Source organism: Nanorana parkeri, unplaced genomic scaffold (genome assembly GCF_000935625.1).
Source record: "Nanorana parkeri isolate BGI_ZX_2015 unplaced genomic scaffold, ASM93562v1 scaffold847, whole genome shotgun sequence".
NCBI lineage: Eukaryota > Metazoa > Chordata > Amphibia > Anura > Dicroglossidae > Nanorana > Nanorana parkeri.
Window position 1 is genome coordinate 438,083 of NW_017307115.1, and position 26,874 is coordinate 464,956.

At 40.0% G+C, this 26,874-nt stretch overlaps 2 protein-coding genes across 2 annotated transcripts; both read left to right on the forward strand.

The window, feature by feature from the left end:
* Positions 1–3,353: 3,353 nt before the first annotated feature.
* On the forward strand, positions 3,354–4,277 carry LOC108794397 (olfactory receptor 1G1-like). Its single transcript, XM_018565424.1, has one exon. It carries the CDS (start codon positions 3,354–3,356, stop codon positions 4,275–4,277), a length of 924 nt encoding a protein of 307 aa, XP_018420926.1.
* Positions 4,278–25,677: 21,400 nt separating this feature from the next.
* On the forward strand, positions 25,678–26,613 carry LOC108794398 (olfactory receptor 1G1-like). The gene has a single exon (XM_018565426.1). It carries the CDS (start codon positions 25,678–25,680, stop codon positions 26,611–26,613), a length of 936 nt encoding a protein of 311 aa, XP_018420928.1.
* Positions 26,614–26,874: the final 261 nt, after the last annotated feature.

Here is a 26,874-nt window from a genome sequence, read left to right on the forward strand (position 1 = left end):
CAGTAAATTCACCTCTTTTATCTGTTTTTGTCATTGGCATAACATTTAATATGAATACAATGATACAATGTTTAGTATTTTCTATGATACCAAATCTGCATAAATCTTTACTAAATGAAACCAGACAAGACTTCACATTCCTTGAGGGTTCTTATTGGATCTTATATAAATAAGTAATTTTATTAAATATTTATGTTGATTTATTGTTTTATTTATTTTACCTAAACAATGCACATGATTTTAAATTCATTTATGAATGCACGCATACTGGAGCTTCCTGCTCTCTCTCCTTGTGCAGGGTGACTGGTACTCTAATATGGATATTGGTTTAATATTTTTGATAACAGATGCCATCTTCCCCCCTCCACCGCACAATGGGAAACTTTGGTTTACTGGAAAAAAACGTTTCCTGAGCTTAAAGGAGAACTATGAGGTTAAGGCTTTTCCCCATAGTTCTCCTTAGGGTAACGGGAGGACACAAACTAGTGTCCTCCCGTCACCCTAGGCTCAATATACCGCGAGCAGTAGCTCGCGGTATACTGAGACGCCGCAGTATACCGCAACTTTAACTTTTTTATATTTGGTTTGAATCTGGTAAAAATATTCAGCTTTCATGGTTTCAGTTTGTTCTCCATCCACTCTCTAACATGAAGCTGAACCACATTAGGGGCTTCAGTCCTAAAAGTCTGATAGTGTCTGATAGTGGTCTATTTTGTTTAAAAAACTGCAGCTTCTGTTGGGATGACCAATTCAGCAAACTTTTTTGCCATAAGCAAAACTTTAGTAAATTAGAATCATGTTTCAGTTTTTCCCTTATGTGATTAAATGTAAAGCTGGCCATACACGATCTGCCCATCTTGGACAGGCAGAAAGTACTTGCGATCATCGCAAGCCCTCCCCATCAGAGGGGAGGGCTTCCGATGACTGCAGGGCTGAGCAGGCAGTGTGCGCTTGTGCACACCGGCCCGTTCGGCATTTGTCCTACGAGCACACTACCAACCCTACGAAAATCGTACGATTTTCGGCTGGTTTTCCAACGTGCTCGGAAGACAAAAGACGTGCGACTGTACAGTAGAAACGATCGCACGCTGCCCATACAACTGCCGATTATCGTACGATGCCAGGATTTACCGATTATCGTACGATCGCAGGATTTGTATTGCCACCTTAAGACATAAACGCTTAAATTACATAAGGTGCATAATATGCCTGGACCATACATTTATAAATTTACAAACACAATCTTTATGAAACAATGAAATAAATAGTAAAGCCTTTCTGAGGCCTGTGTTCCTTTTCTAAAAGGCGTTTTGAAACATTTACTCAAAGCATTATTTGCATCGGCCAAAAAAATAAAAATAAGATGACAATATAAAACAATTTTATTTAAATAGACAAATTCATACAAAAAGTAAATTCACCTCCTCTTACAGTATCTGTTTTTGTCTTCGGCATAATATTGAATATGAATTATGATACCATGTTTAGTATTTTCTATGATGCCAAACCAAAATAAATCTTTACTAAATGAAACCAGACAAGACTTCACATTCCTTGAGGGTTCTTATTGGATCTTATATAAATAAGTAATTTTATTAAATATTTATGTTGATTTATTGTTTTATTTATTTTACCTAAACAATGCACATGATTTTAAATTCATTTATGAATGCACGCATACTGGAGCTTCCTGCTCTCTCTCCTTGTGCAGGGTGACTGGTAATGTCTCCGCCCCCCTCCTGTAATTTTCTGCAGGGAGCCTGTAGTGGGTGGGACCTGCTGGGTCTCCCCCTCAGCTCTGCTCTCTGCACCGGCTATGTTCAGCACAGTATTTGTGTCACTGTTACTTTTAGAAGGTCAGATCCAGGTTTACAAAGGCATTTGGTGGACAGAAAGTGGATGTATAAATGATAAATTTGTGGCTATTGAGGAATATATTTAGATGAACTTTTTTATGCCCAGAGTTCAGTTTCAACCTAATTAACAGTGAAGCTGTGGTGTCATAAATAAGAAAAGTTTAAAAAATACCTATCTACCTATCTATCTATCTATCTATCTATCTATCTATCTATCTATCTATCTATCTATCTATCTATCTATCTATCTATCTATCTACCTATCTATCTATCTATCTATCTATCTATCTATCTATCTATCTATATATCTATTTTTTTAAACTAGGATGGATAAAAAAAAACAGGAATAAGAAGAAATATAATAAGGATGTTGGTTTAATATTTTTGACAACAGATGCCATCTTCCCCCTACACCACACATTAGGAAAGTTTGTTTTTTATTGTAATAAAGTTTCCAGAGCTTAACTATTTGATATTTGGTTTGAATCTGGTAAAAATATTCAGCTTTCATGGTTTCAGTTTGTTCTCCGTCCACTCTGTAACATGAAGCTGAACCACATTAGGGGCTGCAGTTCAAACAGTCTAGTAAAGGTGTTGAGTTTTTATGATTCTACTTGAAGGCATCTCCAACCAACTCTGCTCTCCATCCACAATGAAACATGAAGCTGAATAACATGGTAACCTGCATATTCCTGGCGTTCTGGTGACAGAATTCTTTCATCAGAAATCCTTTGGTTGAGGACCTCATATATGACTAAATGTAAGATTAATTGGTTGACCCATTTTACCTCCAATGGCGGGCATTCTCAAAAATACAGTCACTTTTGGTAGGATTATCGTAGACAATTCAGCAAACTTTTTAACATTATTTTAAGTTAAAATTTATCAAGAGAGAATCATGCTTGAATTTTAAACCTTTGTGACTAAACCCTTTGTGCAAGATAAAATTACAAAAATTACTAAAAAGGGCCTAAATTGGTTAGCCCATAAATGCAAAAAAAAATACATATATAATTGTTAACAATGTCTACGTGTTTAAATAATCAATTTTACTAAATAATGAGATAATGAATAAAGCAAGGTTTTAGTTTTTATAACTGCCAAAAACTTCTGTTACCTAAAATATTAAACATTATACTATATGAAAACTTCACTTCTGTAGATCTGTATTCATATTTTCAAAATGTAAAAGACTGTAAATTTGTTTCATTCAAAATAAGTGGCTCTCAAGGGGCATGTGTGTGTGTTTTTTTTATTTTTTTACTAAAGGTCCCAAGACCATTGCTAAGTGCTTCCAGAGTCGTGTTCTTCCAGCAGAGGAGAATGTCCTTTGGGTCTGTTAAGATTATATATCTGTACATTTCAGGAGCTGAAGAGCATTTCCTGAGGAATTATGTGGATACACTCCGCACATTTTTAATTTAATTTTCCTAAAACTATCTTTTTGTTTTTATTATTTGTATATTAAATTGACAGAGGCTTTGTATTATGAATAACATGAAGAACCTCACCAAGATTACTACTCTTATTCTTGTGGGTCTATCAAACCATCCACCAACCATGAATGGACTTTTTGTGCTCTTTCTTCTAACCTATTTAATCACTGTGACTGTAAACCTCCTTATTATTGTCTTGGTCCTTTCTGACTATCATCTGCACAACCCAATGTATTTTTTTCTTGCCAATTTAGCTCTTATAGATGTGTCTTTTGTGTCAGTCACGTCACCAAAGATGCTCTTTAACTTGGTCACCAAAAGCCAATCAATAACCCTCTCTGCCTGCATAGCCCAAGTATTTTTCTTTGTCTTCTTTGTCACCTCAGAGTTCTTCTTACTCTCGGCCATGTCCTATGACCGTTACGTTGCCATCTGTCACCCACTACATTACACACAAATGATGTCTTGCAGAGTCTGTGCTCTTATGGCTGCTGCAGTTTGGATGATTGGCTGCCTTTGCTCTTTAATACATGCCTTCCTTTTGCTCAGGTTGTCCTTTTGTGGTCCAAATACAATTTACAACTTTTTTTGTGACCTTCCAAACCTGTTCCAGATCACATGCATAGACCCCTTCATAAACATGTTGGTCGAACTCATAGTAGGTAGCAGCTTTGGATTTGGAGCCTTGGTTTGTACGTTGCTTCCATATGTCCGTATTTTCATTACCATTAACAAAATGCCTCACATAACTGGGAAGGTAAAAGCTTTTTCAACCTGCACATCACACCTTACTGTGGTCTCCATCTTCTATGTCTCCATAATTGTTATTTATATGGTTCCCACTTCTAGTAATATGCTTATTATTAACAAATTGCTTACAGTCACATCTGCCCTCATAGACCCCTTGCTGAATCCTCTGATCTACAGCCTGAGAAACAAAGATCTTCACGCGGCATTCCTGAGGACTTTTAACTGCATAAATTAAACCAAGAATGATATTTAGCTCATTCAAATTAAATTCTTAAACTGTTATATATATGTATTTTGTTTTTGTTAACGTTTTTTATTGTGATAACGCCTTTCATACCCGACCCAAGGTTGGTTCTTCACAATTTTAAATTCAGAACACAGTATAGCACAAAGCATAGCTACATACATTGTAATAACCTGGTTCTTAAGGTTAAATAAATACACAAGTCCATCCAGTTCAACCTATATATTTTTGTATATTTGTCTGTGTAGGATGCACAGGAATTCCCATTTCTCTGTATAGTGTGTTGCCTGAGAAAGACATCTAGAAGATTCCTGAATGTGTCTATACTCTCATCTGATACCACTTCCTGGGGAAGGGAAGTTCCACAATTTTTCTGCACTAACAGTAAAGAATCCCTTTTGCAGTTTTAGGTTTAACCTCTTTTCCTCTAGTCTCCGGTAGGGTTCTTGGAGTAAACAGGTTGTTAGCAATTATAACATCTCAATTGATCAATTTGTACATGGAAGTCATATCCCCTCTTAAACGTCTCTTCTTCTTTACAGTGAATTATTATTATTATCATTATTATTATTATTATACAGGATTTATAGAGCGCCATCAGTTTGCGAAGCGCTGTACAATAAAAGGAAGACATTACAATAACAATACAATTCAAGACAAAGATGGTAAGGAGGGCCCTGCCCCTGAGGGCTTACAATCTACAAGGGAGGGGCAAGTGATACATGAGGAGGTAGCTGTGTGGGGATGAATTGTTTGAATAAGTTCAATTTCTGTCATCTTTCCTCATAGCCCTGGTCTTCCAGCCCCCTTATTAATTTCGTTGCCCTTCTTTGCAGTCTCTCAAGTTTAAGGACGTCCTTTCTGTGGATCGGTGCCCAAAACTGAACCAGATACTCAAGATGAGGCCGAACCATTGTTTCCTATAGTGATAGAATTATAGATTTAACCTTTTTATGCATGATAGTAATCCACTTGCTTTGTTAGAAGCAGCTTGGCATGGCATGCTATGTCTGTGGACTCCCAAATATTTTTCCATCTCTGATTTATCCAGAGGAGCTCCCCTTACTGAGTAGCTTGAATGTGTATTTTCACCACCCAAATGCATAATTTTATATTTTTCAATATTAAACTTCAATTGCCATGAAACCCCCCCCATTTTGTTATGGTCTTTCTCTAGTGCTGCTTTGTCTTGTGATGAGTTTATTACCCTGCACAATTTGGTATCATCAGCAAACACTGAAACTGGACTATTTAAACCATCCTCAATATCATTAATACAAATGTTAAACAGTACTGGCCCTAGGACAACCCTAGACCATTCAGAAAATGATCCATTTATTGATACTCTCTGTAACCGTTCATATAACCAATGTTTCTATCCATTTCCTGAATACTCGTAGACTGTATTTTGCAAATTAAGCATTTACGGTGTACTGTATCAAATGATTTAACAAAATTAAGACAGCCCATATCCACTGACCTTCCTCCATCTAGGTTGCTACTCACTTCGTCATAGAACGTTAATAGAATGATCTGACTAGAACGGTATTTCGTAAATCCATGCTGGCTGTTGCTTTTAATACTTTTTTTTGCAAATTCCTGAAAATAATGCTTTACCATTCCCTCAAAACTGGTCTGTAGTTTCCTGGATCGCACCTAAACCCTTTTATTGAATATTGATACAATATTTGCCTTACACCAATCAGTTGGTGCCCTTCCAGTCACTAAGCTGTCCTTAAATATTAGGAACAATGGTCCTGCTACAACTTAGGAACAATGGTCCTGCTACAACTTAGGAACAATGGTCCTGCTACAACTTAGGAACAATGGTCCTGCTACAACTTAGGAACAATGGCCCTGCTATAATTTAGGAACAATGGTCCTGCTACAACTTAGGAGCAATGGTCGTGCTACAACTTAGGAACAATGGCCCCGCTACAACTTAGGAACAATGGTCCTGCTATAACTTAGGAACAAAGGTCCTGCTACAATTTAGGAACAATGGTCCTGCTAAAACTTAGGAACAATGGTCCTGCTACAACTTAGGAACAATGGTCCTGCTACAACCTAGGAACAATGACCCTGCTACAACTTAGGAACAATGTCCCTGCTACAACTTAGGAACAATGGTCCTGCTATAACTTAGGAACAAAGGTCCTGCTACAATTTAGGAACAATGGTCCTGCTATAACTTGGGGCCAATGGTCCTGTCATAGCTTGGTTAAGCTCTCTTAGTACCCACGGGTGTAAATGATCTGGTTCTGGAGATGTATTCACATTAATTTTATCTAATCTGCTTTGGACCAGAATAATGTGATTTAAAATAAATCTTTCTAGGATTTCAGCAACAAGATTTCTCTACTGAAATAGGGGTTGTATGTATTGGTGGGGTTATGAGTGAATACAGGCGGTATTAGTTCTGTCTTTGATTTGCAAATGTTACGCGAGTGCTTCTGTAATTATTGTAGCACCATAAAAATCTGAGTCCGCTGACTGAGCAATTATTGATATACTTTAATTTTGGGGATGTTGTACAGATCTCTTTGTTATTACAATCCTTATTTATTCACAGAGATCTGACTTTACTCTGAAGTTACCTTTTCCAGGGCACGTGGTCTGGTAAGGCGCAGGGAGGGGGGGCGCTCGATCCCCCCCCCCTTTCCTGCCCTGCCGGGCCTGTGCTCGGATCAAGGGTCTGGTAGGACTGTTAGGGGGGACCCCACGTTTTTTTCCCCATTTTTGGGGCTGGAGTTCCCCTTTAGAATTCCTACCAGACCTTAAGGGTCTGGTAGGGATTTTGGGGGGAACCCCACGCACTTTTTTTGTGTTATAAGGGGGGGGTCCCTCCTAACATTCCTACCAGACCTAAAGGGTCTGGGATGAATTGGGGGGAAACGTCCCGCTTTTTTTTTTTCATTTTCTGCAGTCTGTAAAAAAAAAAAAAAAAAATTTTGCTGCAACAGAATTCGTCCAATAACGAATTTCGTTGCAGCAAAATGACATTAGGAAAAAAAATGACATTTAGTCAGTTAGGTCAATAGGAGAATGCCAATTCAAAAGCAAAGAAAAAAAATCTTTATCCATTACTCTCCCATGCCTGGATTTGAACCAGCGACCTTCACAATGGCAATCCTGTGCCCTAACCTCTACACTATGGCTTCTGTACTTTAACCATAGAAATGTTGTAAAAGGTAAATGTTGTGATTTTTTTTTTTTCCTAATGTCGTTTTGCTGCAGCGAAATTCGTACAATAACGAATTTCAGGAAATCGGGAATTTCGGATTCCTTTGCATTCGTCTTAGCTTTAATTCGGAATTCAGATGCATCCGAATCTCCGAATTTCCGAAAATTCGTCCAAAACGAATTTCGAAACGAACCGAATCGCATATATCTACTGACCATCAGTACTTCATTCTGTTGCCACTACTGGACCAATGTCTTATGTTTCATACTTTCATGAGAACTGTTCTTGTTGTTTGATGTTTTTTCCTATTTTCTCAATAAAGAAAAGATTCAACTCTAAAGTCTATCAACCACATGAATGTAACATACTGATATCCTTGCTGGGGTTGTATATATTGGTGGGGTTATGAGTGAATAAGGTTGTATTAGTTCTTTCTTTGATTTGCAAATGTTACGTGAGTCCACCTTGGTATTAAGATTTTGTAATCAGGTTTATACTTTGTACAATAAAATGTATGTGTTTTACATATAATAATTCTTGTGTAATTATTGTACCACCATAAAAATCCGAGTCCACTGACAGAGCAATTATTGACTTTACTCTAGAGTTAACTTTTCAGGCTATTGACACAGAAGCCAAGAAACTAGCATTTTCAGAGGCCTATGTATTTGTCTTAGTGCTAACCCTTTAAGTGGCACTAAACTCAGAAGTTAAATCTTAAGAATTCAGTCCAGTCCTTGAACTATGAGCATCAATGTATCTTATGTGTGTAACATTCAGCTGTAAATCCTCCAATCATCTCTGAATTGGTGCTGACAATGTCCTTCCTTCTGGAGGGGGGCTACTTCTGTTCCCCATGGTCCCTGTGTGTGTTGTAAAGTAGCCACCGCTCCAAGCTCACTCCTGTGATACAATCCCAATGCAAATTAGTAAACTGAATGTGAGAGTGTAGTCCATCCCGGGGGCAGAGCTTGGAGCGGTGACTACTTTACGACACACACAGGGACCATGGGGAACACAAGTAGCCACCTCCAGAATGAAGGACAGCGTCAACACCAATTCAGAGATGATTGGAGGATCTACAGCCGAGTGATACACAAATAAGATACATTTCTGTTAATAGTTAAGATACTTGTATGCATTAGGATTTAACTCCGGAGTTTAGTGTCACTGTAAATTAAGGACCAGCACAAGGCAATTGGTTTTAGTGTTGTAATAAATCAGTGGTATTCTCTGTCAGATTTTAACTGATGTTTGTGAATTTGTTGGAAGGATTTGCTCTCACTCTGACACATCGAGGTTGGTTTACTAAAGGAACGCATTTTTCTTTATGTTCAATTTGAGCACCCGATCATGGGCAGAGGAATTTTGAAAATATAGGGAATTCCATTTCGAAATGTTGCATGATTGCAATAAATAAAGATTCACCAGGATAAGCAAAAAGATATTCTTCTGTAGTACATCTACCCCATCATTTTCTCCAGGAACACCCTGCGTGTGCCACATTAAGGACCTCAGTTCAAAAAGTCTTCTAAAGGAGTTTCGTTTATAAGCTTCTACCTGAAGGCATCTCCATCCAACTCTGCTCTCCATCCGCAATGTAACATGAAGCTGAATAACATGGTAACCTGCATATGTCTAGGACTCTGGTGACAAAATAATTCCACCAGAAATCCTTTGGTTGAGGACCTGATATATGGCTACATGTAAGAATAACTGGTTCACCCATTTTACCCCAAATGGCGGCATTCTCAAAAATACAGTCACTTTTCATAGGATTATTGACTCTCCCTTCAGACAAACATTCAGCAAACTTAAGTTTTATTATTTTAGGTAAAGCTTTCACTTGAACAAAATCATGCGTTCATTTTAAACCTTTGTGCAAGATAAAATTGCTAAATAATCATTACTAAATAAAGAGATAATAAACAAAGCAATGTTTTAGTTTTTAAAAGTGGCCAAAACTTCTGTTACCTAAAATATTAAACATTATACTATATAAAAACTTATTTTCAGTAGATCTGTATTCATATTTTCAAAAATGTAAAAGACTGTAAATTAGTTTGATACAAAATAAATGGCTCTCAAGGGGCATGTGTGTGTGTTTTTTGTTAACTAAAGGTCCCAAGACCATTGCTAAGGGCTTCTGGGCTTGTGTTCTTCCAGCAGAGGAGAATGCCCTTTGGGTCTGTTAAGATTATATATCTGTACATTTCAGGAGCTGAAGAGCATTTCCTGAGGAATTATGTGGATATACTCCGCACATTTTCATTTAATGTTTCTTAAGACTATTTTTTGGTTTGTTTTGTATAATAAATTGGCAGAGGCTTTGTATTATTATTATTATGAACCTCACAGTGATTACTGATCTTATTCTTGTGGGTCTATCAAACCATCCACCAACCATGAATGGACTTTTTGTGCTCTTTCTTCTAATCTATTTAGTCACTGTGACTGCAAACCTCCTTATTATTGTCTTGGTCCTTTCTGACTATCATCTGCACAACCCAATGTATTTTTTTCTGGCCAACTTAGCTCTCATAGATGTGTCTTTCGTGTCAGTCACCGCACCAAAGATGTTTTTTGACTTGGTCACCAAAAGCGGATCAATATCCATCTCTGCCTGCATAGCCCAAGTATTTTTCTTTCTCGTCTTTGCCAGCTCAGAGACCTCTTTGCTCTCGGCTATGTCCTATGACCGATACGTTGCCATCTGTCACCCCCTACATTACACACAAATGATGTCTTGGAGAGTCTCTGCTCATATAGCTGCTGCAGTTTGGATAAGTGGCTGCCTTAATTCTTTAATGCATGCCCTCTTTTTGCTCAGGTTGTCCTTTTGTGGTCCTAATATAATTTACAATTTCTTTTGTGACCTTCCACACTTGTTCCATATTGCATGCATAGACCCCTTCATAAACATGGTGGTCGAATTCATAGGAGGGGGTGGTTATGGATTTGGAGCCTTTGTTTGTACGGTGTTTCCATATGTCCGCATTTTCATTACCATTCACAAAATGGGTAACATAACTGGGAAGCTAAAAGCTTTCTCAACCTGCACATCACACCTTGCTGTGGTCTCCATTTTCTATGCCTCCTTAATTGTTGTCTATGTGGTTCCCACATCTAGTAATATGCGTATTATAAACAAATTGCTTTCAGTCACATCTACCCTCATCAACCCCTTGCTGAATCCTCTGATCTACAGCCTGAGAAACAAAGATCTTCACACATCATTCCTGAGGACTTTTAATTGCCAAAAAATAAACCAAGAATGATATTTAGCTCATTACAATACATTTCCTAAACTGTTATATATTTATTTGTCAGCATAGCTACATAGTTACCTAGTTGTTAAGGCTGAATAAATACACAGGTCCATCCAGTGCAACCTCTATATGTTTGTATATCTGTCTGTGTAGGATGCACAAGAAGTTCCATACCTCTGTATATTGTAGACATGTGTGATTCCTTTGATTCCAACTCTTCTGTAGAGTGAATGAGTTCTGTCATCTTTCCTTGTAGACCAGGACCTCCAGCCTACTTATTAATTTTGTTGCCCTTCTCGGCAGTCTCTCAAGTTCAAGGACGTCCTTTCTGTGGATTGGTGCCCAAAACTGAACCAGATAAATCCAGACCATTGTTTCCTATAGTGGCAGAATTATAGATTCATCTCTAGATGAAATATCCTTTCTATGCATGATAGTAATCCACTTGCTTTGTTAGCAGCAGCTTGGCATTGCATGCTATTGCTATGGTGGACTCCCAAATATTTTTCCATCTCTGATTTATCCAAAGGAGCTCCCCTAATGAGTGGCTTAAATGTGTATTCTCACCACTCAAATGCATAACTTTCCATTTTTCAATACTAAACGTTAATTGCCATGTAGACCATTTTGTTGAGGTCTTTCTCTGGTGCTGCTTTGTCTTGTGATGAGTTTATTACCCTGCACAATTTGGTATCATCAGCAAACACTGAAACTGGACTATTTAAACCATCCTCAATATCATTAATAAAAATGTTAAACAGTACTGGCCCTAAGGCAGAGCGCTGGGGCACACCACTTACAACTCTAGACCATTCAGAAAATGATCTATTTATTGATACTCTCTGTAACCATTCATGTAACCAATTTGTTATCCATTTCCTGAATGCCCATAGACCGTACTTTGTAAATTAAGCTTTTACGGTGTACTGTATCAAATGCCTTAACAAAATTAAGATAGACTATGTCTACTGGCCTTCCTCCATCTAGGTTGCTACACACTTCCTTGCTGGCAAATTCCTAAATATAATGCTTTACCATTCCCTCAAATCATTTGCATATTATTCATGTTAGGCTAACTGGTCTGTAGTTTCCTGGATCGCATCTCAACCCTTTTTTTTAATATTGATATAATATTTGCCTGTCCCCTCACAGGGGTAGCACTGAACGCCTCTAGGGAGCAATGAACATTGTCCCTTACTGTCTTACCGCCACTCGAACTAGGACCGCAATTCCCACAGCCTCATCAACTGGCCTCCCTCTCAGCCCATTGCTACTGTTTGCACACTGTTGTAACATCAGATGCTTCTTTTAGGTTGCACTGTTTTGTACTTATAGTCCTCTTGACGGGTTTCTGGTTCGGGTGAACTCCCAATTTGTTTTGTTTCATAGATAACTTTGCCTGGGTGAGTGCGTCACTGCGCTCCCCATACCTTGGACACCTTGGGTGGAACGAGACGCTTCGGTTCCTTCCACCCAATGTTCTGAGCATGTTGTGGATTTTATCCACTACCGGTTCTTATGTATGTTTTGTTGTTTAGTGTGTCTTGTCTTGTGTATCCCCTCCCCCCTTGTTTTCCCATCTCTTCTCCCCCTTTTCTCTCCTCTTGGGTCCTGCTGTCAAGCCCTGGGTTGAGCTATGCCCTGGTGGCAACGACAGGAACTACGTCCCCTCGGGCACCTAGGCCCGGTGACTACCATAAACACAACCGATATTTACGCCATTATGTCTCTTAAAATACTGAGCCGTAATGTACAAGGCCTCAACTCCCCTAACAAGAGGACGCAAGCCTTCAGATTTTTCCAATCCTCCCACGCTAACGTAATCTTTCTTCAGGAAACCAATTTCTCCAAAACATCCTGCCCCAAATATTTCAGTGCCCAATTTCCTCAGGTATACATGGCCAATGACTCGTGCAAAAAGAGGGGTGTCCTGATCGGCTTCCGCAGATCAGCCAATTTCACATGTCACTCGGAGACCCGTGACCCTCAGGGTCGCTACCTGATCCTCACGGGTCTCCTAGATGATCAAGAGATTACATTTATCTCCTACTATGCTCCAAGTGTGGACCAACTCGACTTCTTTCGGGATCTTTTGGAAAAGATACACACCTGCTCGACGGGCGCAGTCATCATGTGTGGGGATTCCAACATGGTACTGTTCCCGCACCGAGATAAGTCCAGAAATTCACCAGCTTGCTTGCACATGGCAAGGCCCTTTAGAGTTTTAGTGTCCTCCTACTCACTAGTGGATTGCTGGAGAGAAATCAAGCCAAGTAAGACTGACTACACACATTATTCCCACCCCTATGCTGTCCACTCCAGAAGCGATCACATTTTTGCCTCCACCACCCTGACGCCCCACATCCTCCACTCCCACATCCTGCCGGTCCCATGGTCCGATCTTTCAGCTGTCACCATGATCCTCCCTGCCTTACACCCCACCCCCAACGCTCCGACCTGGACCCTGAATGACTCCCTTCTCACTGACCATACCACCAAGATCCTGCTAGAATCCTACCTCTCGGACTATTTTCAACTTAATCGCACGCCTGACATCTCTCCCGTCCTCCTTTGGGAGGCTCATAAGCCAGTCCTAAGAGGTTGGATCATTCAATTGTCTTCTCAGCTTAAGAGGGAAAGACTGCGACAACTAAACTCTCTTGAGAGAGACTTCAACGAAAGCTCTCAAGCTTTCTTATTGGATCCATCCCCAGCCCATAAAAATGCTTTAGAGTCGGCCTGCCAAGCCTTGAATATTCTTCTCACTGAACATGCCGCCAAACAACTCCACCGTACTGCACATAAATTCTACCTTAAAAGCAACAAAGCAGACTCCCTCCTGGCCTCCAGACCAAGGCATTTAGACCCGACATTTAAACCCGTCAGACTACGAACCTCCGCAGGATCTCATACTAGTATTCCAACTAAAGTCCTCGACATATTCCAACAACACCTTTCAGACCTATACGCCTCCTAAGATAATTTATCTTTAGACCCAGCGGACCGCTTTTTTAAAGACCTAGACCTCCCCTCTCTCACGTCCTCCCAAATAGCCTCCTTTGAGGAACCCATCACTGAGCACGAAGTTCACCTAGTGATCAAATCACTGCCTCGTGGCCTTCAAAGATCTCCTAACTCCCATACTGACAGAAACGTTTAATTCCCTCCGCGGAGGCGGAACCTGGGTCCCTGACTCCCTTACTGCCTCGATTTGCATGATACCCAAACCCTCCTCAGACCACACTAACCCCTCCAATTACCGACCGATCTCCCTACTTAATGTAGACATTCAAATATTGGCCAAGGTACTGGCCAATAGACTCAACCACGTGATAGGCCACTTAGTCTCTAATGACCAAGTAGGTTTCATTCCCACCAGACAGGCTAGTGATAATATCCGTAGAATTTCTCTTCTCTCCCATATAGCCAAGGCCAAGAATGTACCTGCCATGCTCCTGTCCCTAGATATTAAAAAGCTTTTGACAGCGTCTCCTGGCCCTACTTATTCCATACGTTGTGTCACTGGGGCTTTGGCACTTTTTTTCTAAAATGGGTGTCCTCACTCTACCACAACCCAACAGCACGTGTAAAATATGCAGGCTTTTGCTCCCTACCCTTCCCGATCCTGAGGGGCACCAGACAGGGTTGTCCGCTGTCCCCCCTCCTCTTTGCCCTTGCATTGGAGAGCATAGCCTAGAAAATCCGTCACTCACCAGACATCACCGGCATTGATCATGAAGGCACCTCGCATAAGATATGCATGTTTGCAGACGATGCCTTACTCTTTATATCGAACCCCATAGTAACTCTACCAAACCTCACCAAACTTTTGTCTGAGTTTGCCTCAATCTCTGGCCTACATGTCAATTCTTCCAAATCAACAGCCTTAAATATCACCTTGCCCCCACCGCTAGTTGAATCTCCACGAAGCACCTACCCCTACTCATGGCATGAGGACCACCTCCCCTATTTGGGAATCAAATTGGGGCGCTCTTACCAATCTTTATATTCTGTGAACTATCCTGACATGCTATCGAAATTATCTACCATGCTAAAGACTTGGTCCCAATATCACTTATCATGGCTGGGTAGGATAGCACCGGTCAAGATGACCCTCCTACCCAAGATCTTATACCTGTTTAGAGTCCTGCCGGTTGCAGTCCAAGCCCCTGCCCTTAGGAGACTACAAACCCATATCTTCGCGTTCATATTGTGAGATAGACGGCCTAGAATCCCTAGACGCACGCTATACTTGCCGAAATCTAAGGGTGGACTAGCGGTCCCACATCTATCTAAATATTACCTTGCGGCGCAGGTAGGTCAATTAGTAAAATATCACTCAGTATTTGAGACCCCGGCATGGGTGGCCTTGGAAAGCAGCCTTGTGAAGCCTGCTTCGGTGGGTAACCTATTATGGCTAGCCCCGAAGCAGAGGCCCTCCATCTCGAATCCCATAACTTCTCACTCCCTCAGACTTTGGGACTCCATTAAAACACCGTATAGTCTCCTTTCGCCACATCTACCACTCATGTCCATGCTTGACAACCCTTCTTTCACTCCCGCTTTAAACAAGTCGTCATGCTTCAAGGCTTGGACCGAACGCAACCTTTATTACTTCTGGCAACTACAATCTGACTCAGGAGTGAAACCCCTCCCACACCTGCAGGAACATAAACAACTCCCAAACACAGAAATATTCCGATATCTCCAAATCAAAAACTACATCACAATATCCACACCAAAACAAAGTATAGTCTCCTTTCGCCACATCTACCACTCATGTCCATGCTTGACAACCCTTCTTTCACTCCCGCTTTAAACAAGTCGTCATGCTTCAAGGCTTGGACCGAACGCAACCTTTATTACTTCTGGCAACTACAATCTGACTCAGGAGTGAAACCCCTCCCACACCTGCAGGAACATAAACAACTCCCAAACACAGAAATATTCCGATATCTCCAAATCAAAAACTACATCACAATATCCACACCAAAACAAAGGGGCCCCCGATTGATGTCCCCCTTTGAGAAAATTTGCTGCGACGACCCACATAGCCCTGGACTTATGTCACTTCTCTACACCATACCAGTCTCCCCTACAGATAGGCCACCCCCTTCTTATGTGACACAAGGGGACAAAGACCTTGAGACGGCAATTACCGACGAAATCAGGGAACGATCCTGGGACAACACTAGGAGTAGCTAAAGATGTGCAGGCATGCTGGAGATTAACTATAAGGTACTCATGCGCTGGTACCTGCTAGAGTGGCTATCTTTAACCCCGATTGCTCCCCTAACTGCTTTCGGGGGTGTCCCGATCGAGGCACGTTCTTCCACATCTGGAAGTCTCTGACTTTTGGGATCTAATCTTCAATACCATCTCATCTCTGTTCTCGGTGCTGTTACTCAGGGACCCTTATTTTGCACTTCTCAACTGCAGGCCAGAGGGTCTCTCTCGCACTTAGTTCAAACTTTCCATGCATATCTGCACCTCAGCCAAAAGAGAAATAGCGAAGAACTGGCTAACATCTTCACTAAGCCTCGCCAGTGTCATAAATCATGTCAATTGGGTTATGGCTCTTGAAAAACGGACTGCACAAATTGAAGACAAAATGATCAAATTTGAAAATACTTGGTCCCCGTGGATAGACAAATTTTTGGCTCTGGGCACCCCCCGCCGCCTATGCTCTATTTAAACTACTCTACCGCCCCATCCTTATACACTGTCCCCTGGCGCCTGTGTACAGCCCAACTCACTTTTTCTTCCTCCCTTCCCCCCCCCTCTCTAGCACCTGACCCCCCAACCACCCTCTGATCCTCTCTTCTAGTTGTGTGTCCCCTCCACCTTGTGTTGTCTTGTCTGTGTTCTCTTCCATCTATCTGATGAGATCTCACCTGGTTAACATGCCATATGATCAAATGCAGTGTATATATGGAACATGTATTTTCTAATTTTTTCATGGTCCGCTGTGTACCCACATTAGCTATCCTGTCAAACCGATAGATTCCGATCCGTAACCACCCATTATCAGATCTATAGCCCATATTTAGCATCTGCTAACACATGTTTTCTTGTCAATGCTACGGTCTACGCACCAAATACTGCGATGTTATGTACTGTTGATTGTCTTCTGTGATGAAACCAATAAAAAGTTACATGGTAAAACTTGAATTCAGATTACCCTCACTTCTGATCTCAATGGTCTGACAAACTCGTAGATTGAGCCCCGACTCTATCAACCACATGAATGTAACATACTGATATCCTTGCTGGGGTTGTATGTATTGGTGGGGTTATGAGTGAATAAGGTTGTATTAGTTCTGTCTTTGATTTGCAAATGTTACGTGAGTCCAGCTTGGTTTTAAAGATTTTGTAATCAGGTTTATACTTTGTACAATAAAATGTATATGTTTTACATATAATAATTATTGTGTAATTATTGTACCACCATAAAAATCCGAGTCGACTGACAGAGCAATTATTGATATACTTTCATTTTGGGGATGTTGTACAGATCTCTTTGTTATTCCAATCCCTATTTATTGACAGATATCTGACTTTACTCTAGAGTAACCTTTTCAGGTTATTGACACAGAAGCCGAAGAAACTAGCATTTTCAGAGTCCTACGTATTTCTCTCAGTGCCAGCTTCATGTATCCCTTAAAGTGACACAAAACTCAGGAGTTAAATCTTAATGCATTCAAGTCCCTGAACTATGAACAACAATGTATCTTATTTGTGTATCACTCGGCTGTAGATCCTCCAATCATCTCTGAATTGGTGCTGACACTGTCCTTCCTTCTGGAGGCGGCTACTTGTGTTCCCCATGGTCCCTGTGTGTGTTGTAGAGTAGTCACCGCTCCAAGCTCACTCCCGGGATGGACTACAATCTCAATACAAATTGATAAACTAAACATGAGGTTGTAGTCCATCCCATGGGAAGGGGTAGCTTGGAGCGGTGACTACTTTACAACACACACAGGGACCATGGGGAACACAAGTAGCCGCCTCCAGAAGGAAGGACAGTGTCAGCACCAATTCAGAGATGATTGGAGGATCTACAGCTAGACTTGTGCGCCGTCAACAAATTTGTTCCGTTTCGTTCCGTTTCAGAATATCCGTTATTTCGTATTTCGTAATTCGTATTCGAAACTCAATTCGGATTCACATGTTTGAAATAAATAAAGCTACACAAGGATAAGCAAAAATATATTCTTCTGTAGTACATCTACCCCATCATTTTCTCCAGGGAACACTGCGTGTGCCACATATCACCACAGTGCCGGTAACAGAGTGGGTTTCTGTCTTGTCTTGAAGCTGAACCACATTAGGGGCTGCAGTTCAAAAAGTCTTGTAAAGGAGTTTCGTTTTTAAGATTCTACCTGAAGGCATCTCCAACCAACTCTGCTTTCCATCCACAATGTAACATGAAGCTGAATAACATGGTAACCTGCATATGTCTAGGACTCTGGTGACAAAATAATTCCACCAGAAATCCTTTGGTTGAGGACCTCATATATGACAACATGGAAGAATAACTGGTTCACCCATGTTACCCCAAATGGCGGCATTCTCAAAAATACAGTCACTTTTGGTAAAATGTTTGATTCTCCCTTCAGACAAACATTCAGCAAACTTAAGTTTTATTATTTTAGGTAAAGCTTTCACTTGAACAAAATCATGCGTTCATTTTAAACCTTTGTGCAAGATAAAATTGCTAAATAATCATTACTAAATAAAGAGATAATAAACAAAGCAATGTTTTAGTTTTTAAAAGTGGCCAAAACTTCTGTTACCTAAAATAATAAACCTTATACTATATAAAAACTTATTGTCAGTAGATCTGTATTCATATTTTCAAAAATGTAAAAGACTGTAAATTAGTTTGATACAAAATAAATGGCTCTCAAGGGGCATGTGTGTGTGTTTTTTGTTAACTAAAGGTCCCAAGACCATTGCTAAGGGCTTCGGGGCTTCTGTTCTTCCAGCAGAGGAGAATGCCCTTTGGGTCTGTTAAGATTATATATCTGTACATTTCAGGAGCTGAAGAGCATTTCCTGAGGAATTATGTGGATACACTCCGCACATTTCCATTTAATGTTTTTTAAGACTATTTTTTGTTTTTTTTGTATAATAAATTCATAAGACTTTGTATTATGAATAACATGAAGAACCTCACAATGATTACTACTCTTATTCTTGTGGGTCTATCAAACCATCCACCAACCATGAATGGACTTTTTGTCCTCTTTCTTCTAATCTATTTAATCACTGTGACTGTAAACCTCCTTATTATTGTCTTGGTCCTTTCTGACTATCATCTGCACAATCCAATGTATTTTTTTCTGGCCAACTTAGCTCTTCTAGATGTGTCTTTCTTGTCAGTCGCGGCACCAAAGATGCTCTTTGACTTGGTCACCAAAAGCGGATCAATATCCATCTCTGCCTGCATAGCCCAAGTATTTTTCTTTCTCTTCTTTGCCAGCTCAGAGGCCTATTTGCTCTCAGCCATGTCCTATGACCGTTACATTGCCATCTGTCACCCCCTACATTACACACAAATGATGTCTTGCAGAGTCTGTGCTTATATGGCTGCTGCAGTTTGGGTGATTAGCTGTCTTTACTCTTTAATACATGCCTTCCTTTTGCTTAGGTTGTCCTTTTGTGGTCCAAATATAATTTAGAACTTCTTTTGTGACCTTCCACACTTGTTCCATATTGCATGCATAGACCCCTTCATAAACATGTTGGTCGAATTAATAGGAGTTTGCAGTTATGGATTAGGAGCCTTTGTTTGTACGTTGCTTCCATATGTCCGTATTTTCATTTCCATTCACAAAATGTCTAACATAACTGGGAAGCTAAAAGCTTTCTCAACCTGCACTTCACACCTTGCTGTGGTCTTCATCTTCTATGTCTCCATAATTGTTATCTATGTGGTTCCCACCTCTAGTAATATGCTTATTATAAACAAATTGCTTTCAGTCACATCTACCCTCATCAACCCCTTGCTGAACCCTCTGATCTACAGCCTGAGAAATAAAGATCTTCACGCAGCATTCCTGAGGACTTTTAATTGCCAAAAAAAAACCAAGAATGATATTTAGCTCATTAAAATACATTTCCTAAACTGTTATATATATATTTGTCAGCATAGCTACATGGTTACCTAGCTGTTAAGGCTGAATAAATACACTGGTCCATCCAGTGCAACCTCTATATGTTTGTATATCTGTATGTGTAGGATGCACAAGTAGTTCCATACCTCTGTATATTGTAGACATGTGCAATTCCTTTCATTCCAAATTGAAATTTGTAAAAGTTTTCAGAAATTCGGATGCATCCAAATTTCCGAATAAAAAAAATAACGAATCCGAATTTTCCAATCAGTCCATCAATATGTACATGGAAATCATATCCCCTCCTAAACGCCTCTTCTGTAGAGTGAATGAGTTCAATTTCTGTCATCTTTCCTCGTAGACCAGGACCTCCAGCCTCCTTATTAATTTTGTTGCCCTTTTCGGCAGTCTCTCAAGTTCAAGGACGTCCTTTCTGTGGATCAGTGCCCAAAACTGAACCGCATACTCAAGATGAGGCCAGACCATTGTTTTCTATAGTGGTAGAATGATAGATTCACCCTTACTATGCATGATAGTAATCCACTTGCTTTGTTAGCAGCAGCTTGGCATTGTATGCTATTGCTATGGTGGATTCCTAAATATTTTTCTATCTCTGATTTACTCAGAGGAGTTCCCCTTATATAGCTTCAATGTGTATTTTCGTCACCCAAATGCATAACTTTCCATTTTTCAATACTAAACTTAAATTGCCATGTAGCTGCAAACACCCATTTTGTGGAGGTCTTTCTCTAGTGCTGCTATGTCTTGTGATGAGTTTATTAACCAGAATAAATCATCAGCGAACACTGAAACTGGACTATTTAAACAGTTCTCAATATCATTAATAAAAATGTTAAACAGTACTGGCCCTAAGCAGAGCACTGCGGCACACCACTTACAACTCTAGACCATTCAGAAAATGAGCCATTTATTGATACTCTCTGTAACTGCTCATATAAACAATTTTATTATCCATTTCCTGAATGCCCATTGACCATGTTTTGTAAATTAAGCTTTTATGGTGTACTGTATCTAATGCCTTAACAAAATTAAGATACACTATGTCTACTGGCCTTCCTCCATCTAGGTTGCTACATTCTTCCTTATAGAACGTTAATAGAATGATCTGACTAAAATGGTCTTTTGTAAATCCATGTTGGTTGTTGCTTTTAATACTTTCTTTTGCTGGCAAATTCCTGAAAATAATGCTTTACCATTCCCTCAAATAATTTGTTAGACTAACTGGTCTGTAGTTTTCTGGATCGCACCTCGACCCTTTTTTTGAATATGAATACAATATTTGCCTTACGCCAATCAGTTGGTGCCCTTCCAGTCAGTAAGCTGCCCTCAAATATTAGGAACAATGGCCCTGCTATAACTTCAGAGCAATGGTCCTTCTACAACTTAGGAACAATGGTCCTGCTACAACTTAGTAACAATGGTCCTGCTACAACTTAGGAACAATAGTCCTGCTATAACTTAAGAGCAATGGTCCTGCTACAACTTCGGAGCAATGGTCCTGCAATAACTTAGGAACAATAGTCCTGCTATAACTTAGGAGCAATGGTCCTGCTACAACTTAGGAACAATGGCCCTGCTATAACTTAGGAACAATGGCCCTGCTATAACTTCGGAGCAATGGTCCTGCTATAACTTCAGAGCAATGGTCCTTCTACAACTTAGGAACAATGGTCCTGCTACAACTTAGGAACAATGGTCCTGCTACAACTTAGGAACAATAGTCCTGCTATAACTTAGGAGCAATGGTCCTGCTACAACTTAGGAACAATGGTCCTGCTATAACTTAGGAACAATAGTCCTGCTATAACTTAGGAGCAATGGTCCTGCTACAACTTAGGAACAATGGCCCTGCTATAACTTAGGAACAATGGCCCTGTGGTCCTGCTACAACTTAGGAACAATAGTCCTGCTATAACTTAAGAGCAATGGTCCTGCTACAACTTCGGAGCAATGGTCCTGCAATAACTTAGGAACAATAGTCCTGCTATAACTTAGGAGCAATGGTCCTGCTACAACTTAGGAACAATGGCCCTGCTATAACTTAGGAACAATGGCCCTGCTATAACTTCGGAGCAATGGTCCTGCTATAACTTCAGAGCAATGGTCCTTCTACAACTTAGGAACAATGGTCCTGCTACAACTTAGGAACAATGGTCCTGCTACAGCTTAGGAACAATAGTCCTGCTCTAACTTAGGAGCAATGGTCCTGCTACAACTTAGGAACAATAGTCCTGCTATAACTTAGGAGCAATGGTCCTTCTACAACTTAGGAACAATGGTCCTGCTACAACTTAGGAACAATGGTCCTGCTACAACTTAGGAACAATGGTCCTGCTATAACTTAGGAGCAATGGTCCTGCTACAACTTAGGAACAATGGTCCTGCTATAACTTAGGAACAATAGTCCTGCTATAACTTAGGAGCAATGGTCCTGCTACAACTTAGGAACAATGGCCCTGCTATAACTTAGGAACAATGGCCCTGCTATAACTTCAGAGCAATGGTCCTGCTATAACTTCAGAGCAATGGTCCTTCTACAACTTAGGAACAATGGTCCTGCTACAACTTAGGAACAATGGTCCTGCTACAACTTAGGAACAATGGTCCTGCTACAACTTAGGAACAATAGTCCTGCTATAACTTAGGAGCAATGGTCCTGCTACAACTTAGGAACAATGGTCCTGCTATAACTTAGGAACAATAGTCCTGCTATAACTTAGGACCAATGACCCTGCTATAACTTAGGACCAATGACCCTGCTACAACTTAGGAACAATGGTCCTGCTATAACTTAGGACCAATGACCCTGCTACAACTTAGGAACAATGGTCCTGCTATAACTTAGGAACAAAGGTCCTGCTACAATTTAGGAACAATGGTCCTGCTATAACTTGGGGCCAATGGTCCTGCTATAACTTAGGAACAATGATCCTGCTATAACTTAGGAGCAATGGTCCTGCTACAACTTAGGAACAATGGCCCTGCTATAACTTAGGAACAATGTTCCTGCTACAACTTAGGAACAATGGTCCTGCTATCACTTGGGGCCAATGGTCTTGTTATAACTTGGTTAAGCTCTCTTAGTGCCCACGGGTGTAAATGATCTGGTTCTGGAGATGTATTCACATTAGTTTTATCTAATCTGCTTTGGACCAGAATAATGTGATTTATAATAAACCTTTCTAGGATTTCAGCAACAAGATTTCTCTACTGAAAAGCAGTATGTTGGCTAGTGCATCATTCTCTGTGTGGTAATTAATTTTTTTCTGTTAGATAGACCGTTTCAGACAGAGAACATTTTTATTATTATTATTATTATAGTTGATTTAACTGACTTTTCTAACAGTTTTTCCTGACTTTTTTAAAATCAGGATTTGGCACAATTTTATAGTAAACATTTTCAGTCTATTTAAAGCATTAGCAGAGTCATGTTGCCTATCAATCAATGCAAAGAGTTTGAAGTTTATGTGACATAATTTTTTGGCCATTTTCCTTTTAATAATATAAGTTAGACAAGATAGCACAAAAGAAAGTTTAGAAATGAAGGATAAAAATAATCAATTAAAAAACTCTCCAGCTGATGTATGGATTGTTGATATAGTATAAGTACGACGTATGGATCTCATTGCGGTATATTAAAGTGTCAGCATCTTTTAGGACTTCTATTCCGCTGTACTTATTATCTTATCAATGTTTGATCATTTAAAAATCTGCTGGTGTCCCGGGTGTCTTGCCGATTTGTAGAGCCACTTGTCCCAATATTTCATCCCCTCCTCTCTCCCCGTGGAAAAGGTTATGGTTGTCATTCCTTTCCAAAATTATAATTTATACATCTATCATATAAAATCTGAATTCAGCTCACCTCCACTTCTGATGAAGCAGATCTCAATGGTCTGACATGCTCATAGATTGAGCCCCGACTCTATCAACCACATGAATGTAACATACTGATATCCTTGCTGGGGTTGTATATATTGGTGGGGTTATGAGTGAATAAGGTTGTATTAGTTCTTTCTTTGATTTGCAAATGTTACGTGAGCCCCCGGCTTGGTTTAAAGATTTTGTAATCAGGTTTATACTTTGTACAATAAAATGTATGTGTTTTACATATAATAATTCTTGTGTAATTATTGTACCACCATAAAAATCCGAGTCCACTGAACAATTATTGATATACTTTAATTTTGGGGATGTTGTACAGATCTCTTTGTTATTCCAATCCCTAATTCTTGACAGAGATCTGACTTTACTCTACATTTACCTTTTCAGGTTATTCACACAGAAGCCGAAGAAACTTGCATTTTCAGAGTCCTACGTATTTCTCTCAGTGCTAGCTTCTTTTATCCCGTTAAGTGACACAAAATTCAGGAGTTAAATCTTAATTCATTCAAGTCCCTGAACTATGAACAACTGTCAGAGACCTGCTGCTTCCGCGCATGCGCCAGGTCCGGGTTCCCGTACTGTGCTTGCGCGCATGCGCGCGCCACGGATTGGACGCGAAAAAACGTGCCAAATGGCACACAGGAAGTGACGCTCTCCAGATAATTTCTTCCCTATTTAAACCCAGACTCCACACCTACTCATTGCTGGATTGTCTCTTCAACCACCCTGACGTCTCCTGTTCCTTGTTACCAGTACCTCGGATTGACTTTGACCTTCTTTGCCTGCAGCCTGCCTTTGACCTCGGAACATGTGACCATTCTTGTTTGCCTTTTACCTTGACCTCGGATTGCTTCACTGGACTTCCTACGCCTTCTCCTTTTGTATCTGCTCTGCCTGCTCGGTGTGACCTCGGCCTGTTGACCTCGGATATCAAGATTTACAAAACCCTGCTGCAAAAGCAGATAGTGGCCTGCACGGTGATAGCGCCGCTGGCCCTCCTGCCACTCACTGTCTATAAGGACTCTGTCCCCAATACCAGAGTCCCTAGGACACGAGCTGCAAGGGAAGCCTCCTCCTACATCCAGTCTACACACAGGTACGTGATAACAACAATGTATCTTATTTGTGACTCGGCTGTAGATCCTCAAATCATCTCTGAATTGGTGCTGACACTGTCCTTCCTTCTGGAGGGGTAACCTGTATATTTCTAGGTCTCTGGTGACAAAATACTTCCACCAGAAATCCTTTGGTTGAGGACCTCATATATGGCTACATGTAAGAATAACTGTTTCACCCATTTTACCCCAAATGGCGGCATTCTCAAAAATATAGTCACCTTTTATGAGAATTTTGATTCTCCCCTCAAAAAAACATTCAACAAACTTATTTTTTATTATTTTAAGTAAAGTTTTCACAAGAAAAAAATCATGCATTCATTTTAAACCTTTGTGCAATATAAAATTGCTAAATGATCGTTACCAAATAATGAGATCATGAATAAAGCAATGTTTTAGTTTTTAAAAATGGCCAAAACTTCTGTTAGCCAAAATTTAAAACATTATAATATATAAAAACTTATTTTCAGTAGATCTGTATTCATATTTTCAAAATGTAAAAGACTGTAAATTAGTTTGATACAAAACTAATTGGCTCTCAAGTGGCATGTGGTTTTTTTTTAACTAAAGGTCCCAAGACCATTGTTAAGGGCTTCCAGATGTGTGTTCTTCAAGCAGAGGGGAATGCCCTTTGGGTCTGTTAGGATTATATATATATGTACATTTCAGGAGCTGAAGAGCATTTCCTGAGGAATTATGTGGATACACTCCGCACATTTTTCATTTAATGTTTCCTAAGACTATGTTTTTGTTTTTATTCTTTGTATAATAAACACACAGATACTTTGTATTATGAATAACATGAAGAACCTCACCAAGATTACTGCTCTTATTCTTGTGGGTCTATCAAACCATCCACCAACCATGAATGGACTTTTTGTCCTCTTTCTTCTAACCTATTTAATCACTGTGACTGTAAACCTCCTTATTATTGTCTTGGTCCTTTCTGACTATCATCTGCACAACCCAATGTACTTTTTTCTTGCCAACTTAGCTCTCATAGATGTGTCTTTCATGTCAGTCACGGCACCAAAGATGCTCTTTAACTTGGTCTCGAAAAGCCAATCAATATCCCTCTCTGCCTGCATAGCCCAGGTATATTTCTTTCTCTTCTTTGGCAGCTCAGAGGCCTATTTGCTCTCGGCCATGTCCTATGACCGCTACGTTGCCATCTGTCACCCCCTACATTACACACAAATGATGTCTTGGAGAATCTCTGCTCATATGGCTGCTGCAGTTTGGGTGATTAGCTGTCTTTACTCTTTAATGCATACCCTCCTTTTGCTCAGGTTGTCCTTTTGTGGTCCTAATATAATTTACAATTTCTTTTGTGACCTTCCAAACCTGTTCCATATTGCATGCATAGACCCCTTCATAAACATGTTGGTCGAATTCATAGTAGGGGGTGGTTATGGATTAGGAGCCTTTGTTTGTACATTGCTTCCATATGTCCGTATTTTCATTACCATTAACAAAATGGGTAACAAAACTGGGAAGGTAAAAGCTTTTTCAACCTGCACATCACACCTTGCTGTGGTCTTCATCTTCTATGTCTCCATAATTGTTATTTATATGGTTCCCACCTCTAGTAATATGCTTATTATAAACAAATTGCTTTCAGTCACATCTACCCTCATCAATCCCTTGCTGAATCCTCTGATCTACAGCCTGAGAAATAAAGATCTTCACGCGGCATTCCTGAGGACTTTTAATTGCCAAAAAATAAACCAAGAATGATATTTAGCTCATTAAAATACATTTCCTAAACTCTTATATATTTATTTGTCAGCATAGTTACCTAGTTGTTAAGGCTGAATAAATACACAGGTCCATCCAGTGCAACCTCTATATGTTTGCATGTTTGTCTGTGTAGGATGCACAAGAGTTTCCATACCTCTGTATATTGTAGACATGTGCGATTCTTTTCATTTCAAATTGCAATTCGTACAAATTTTACAAAATTCAGATGCATCCGAATATCTAAATGAAAAAATAAGG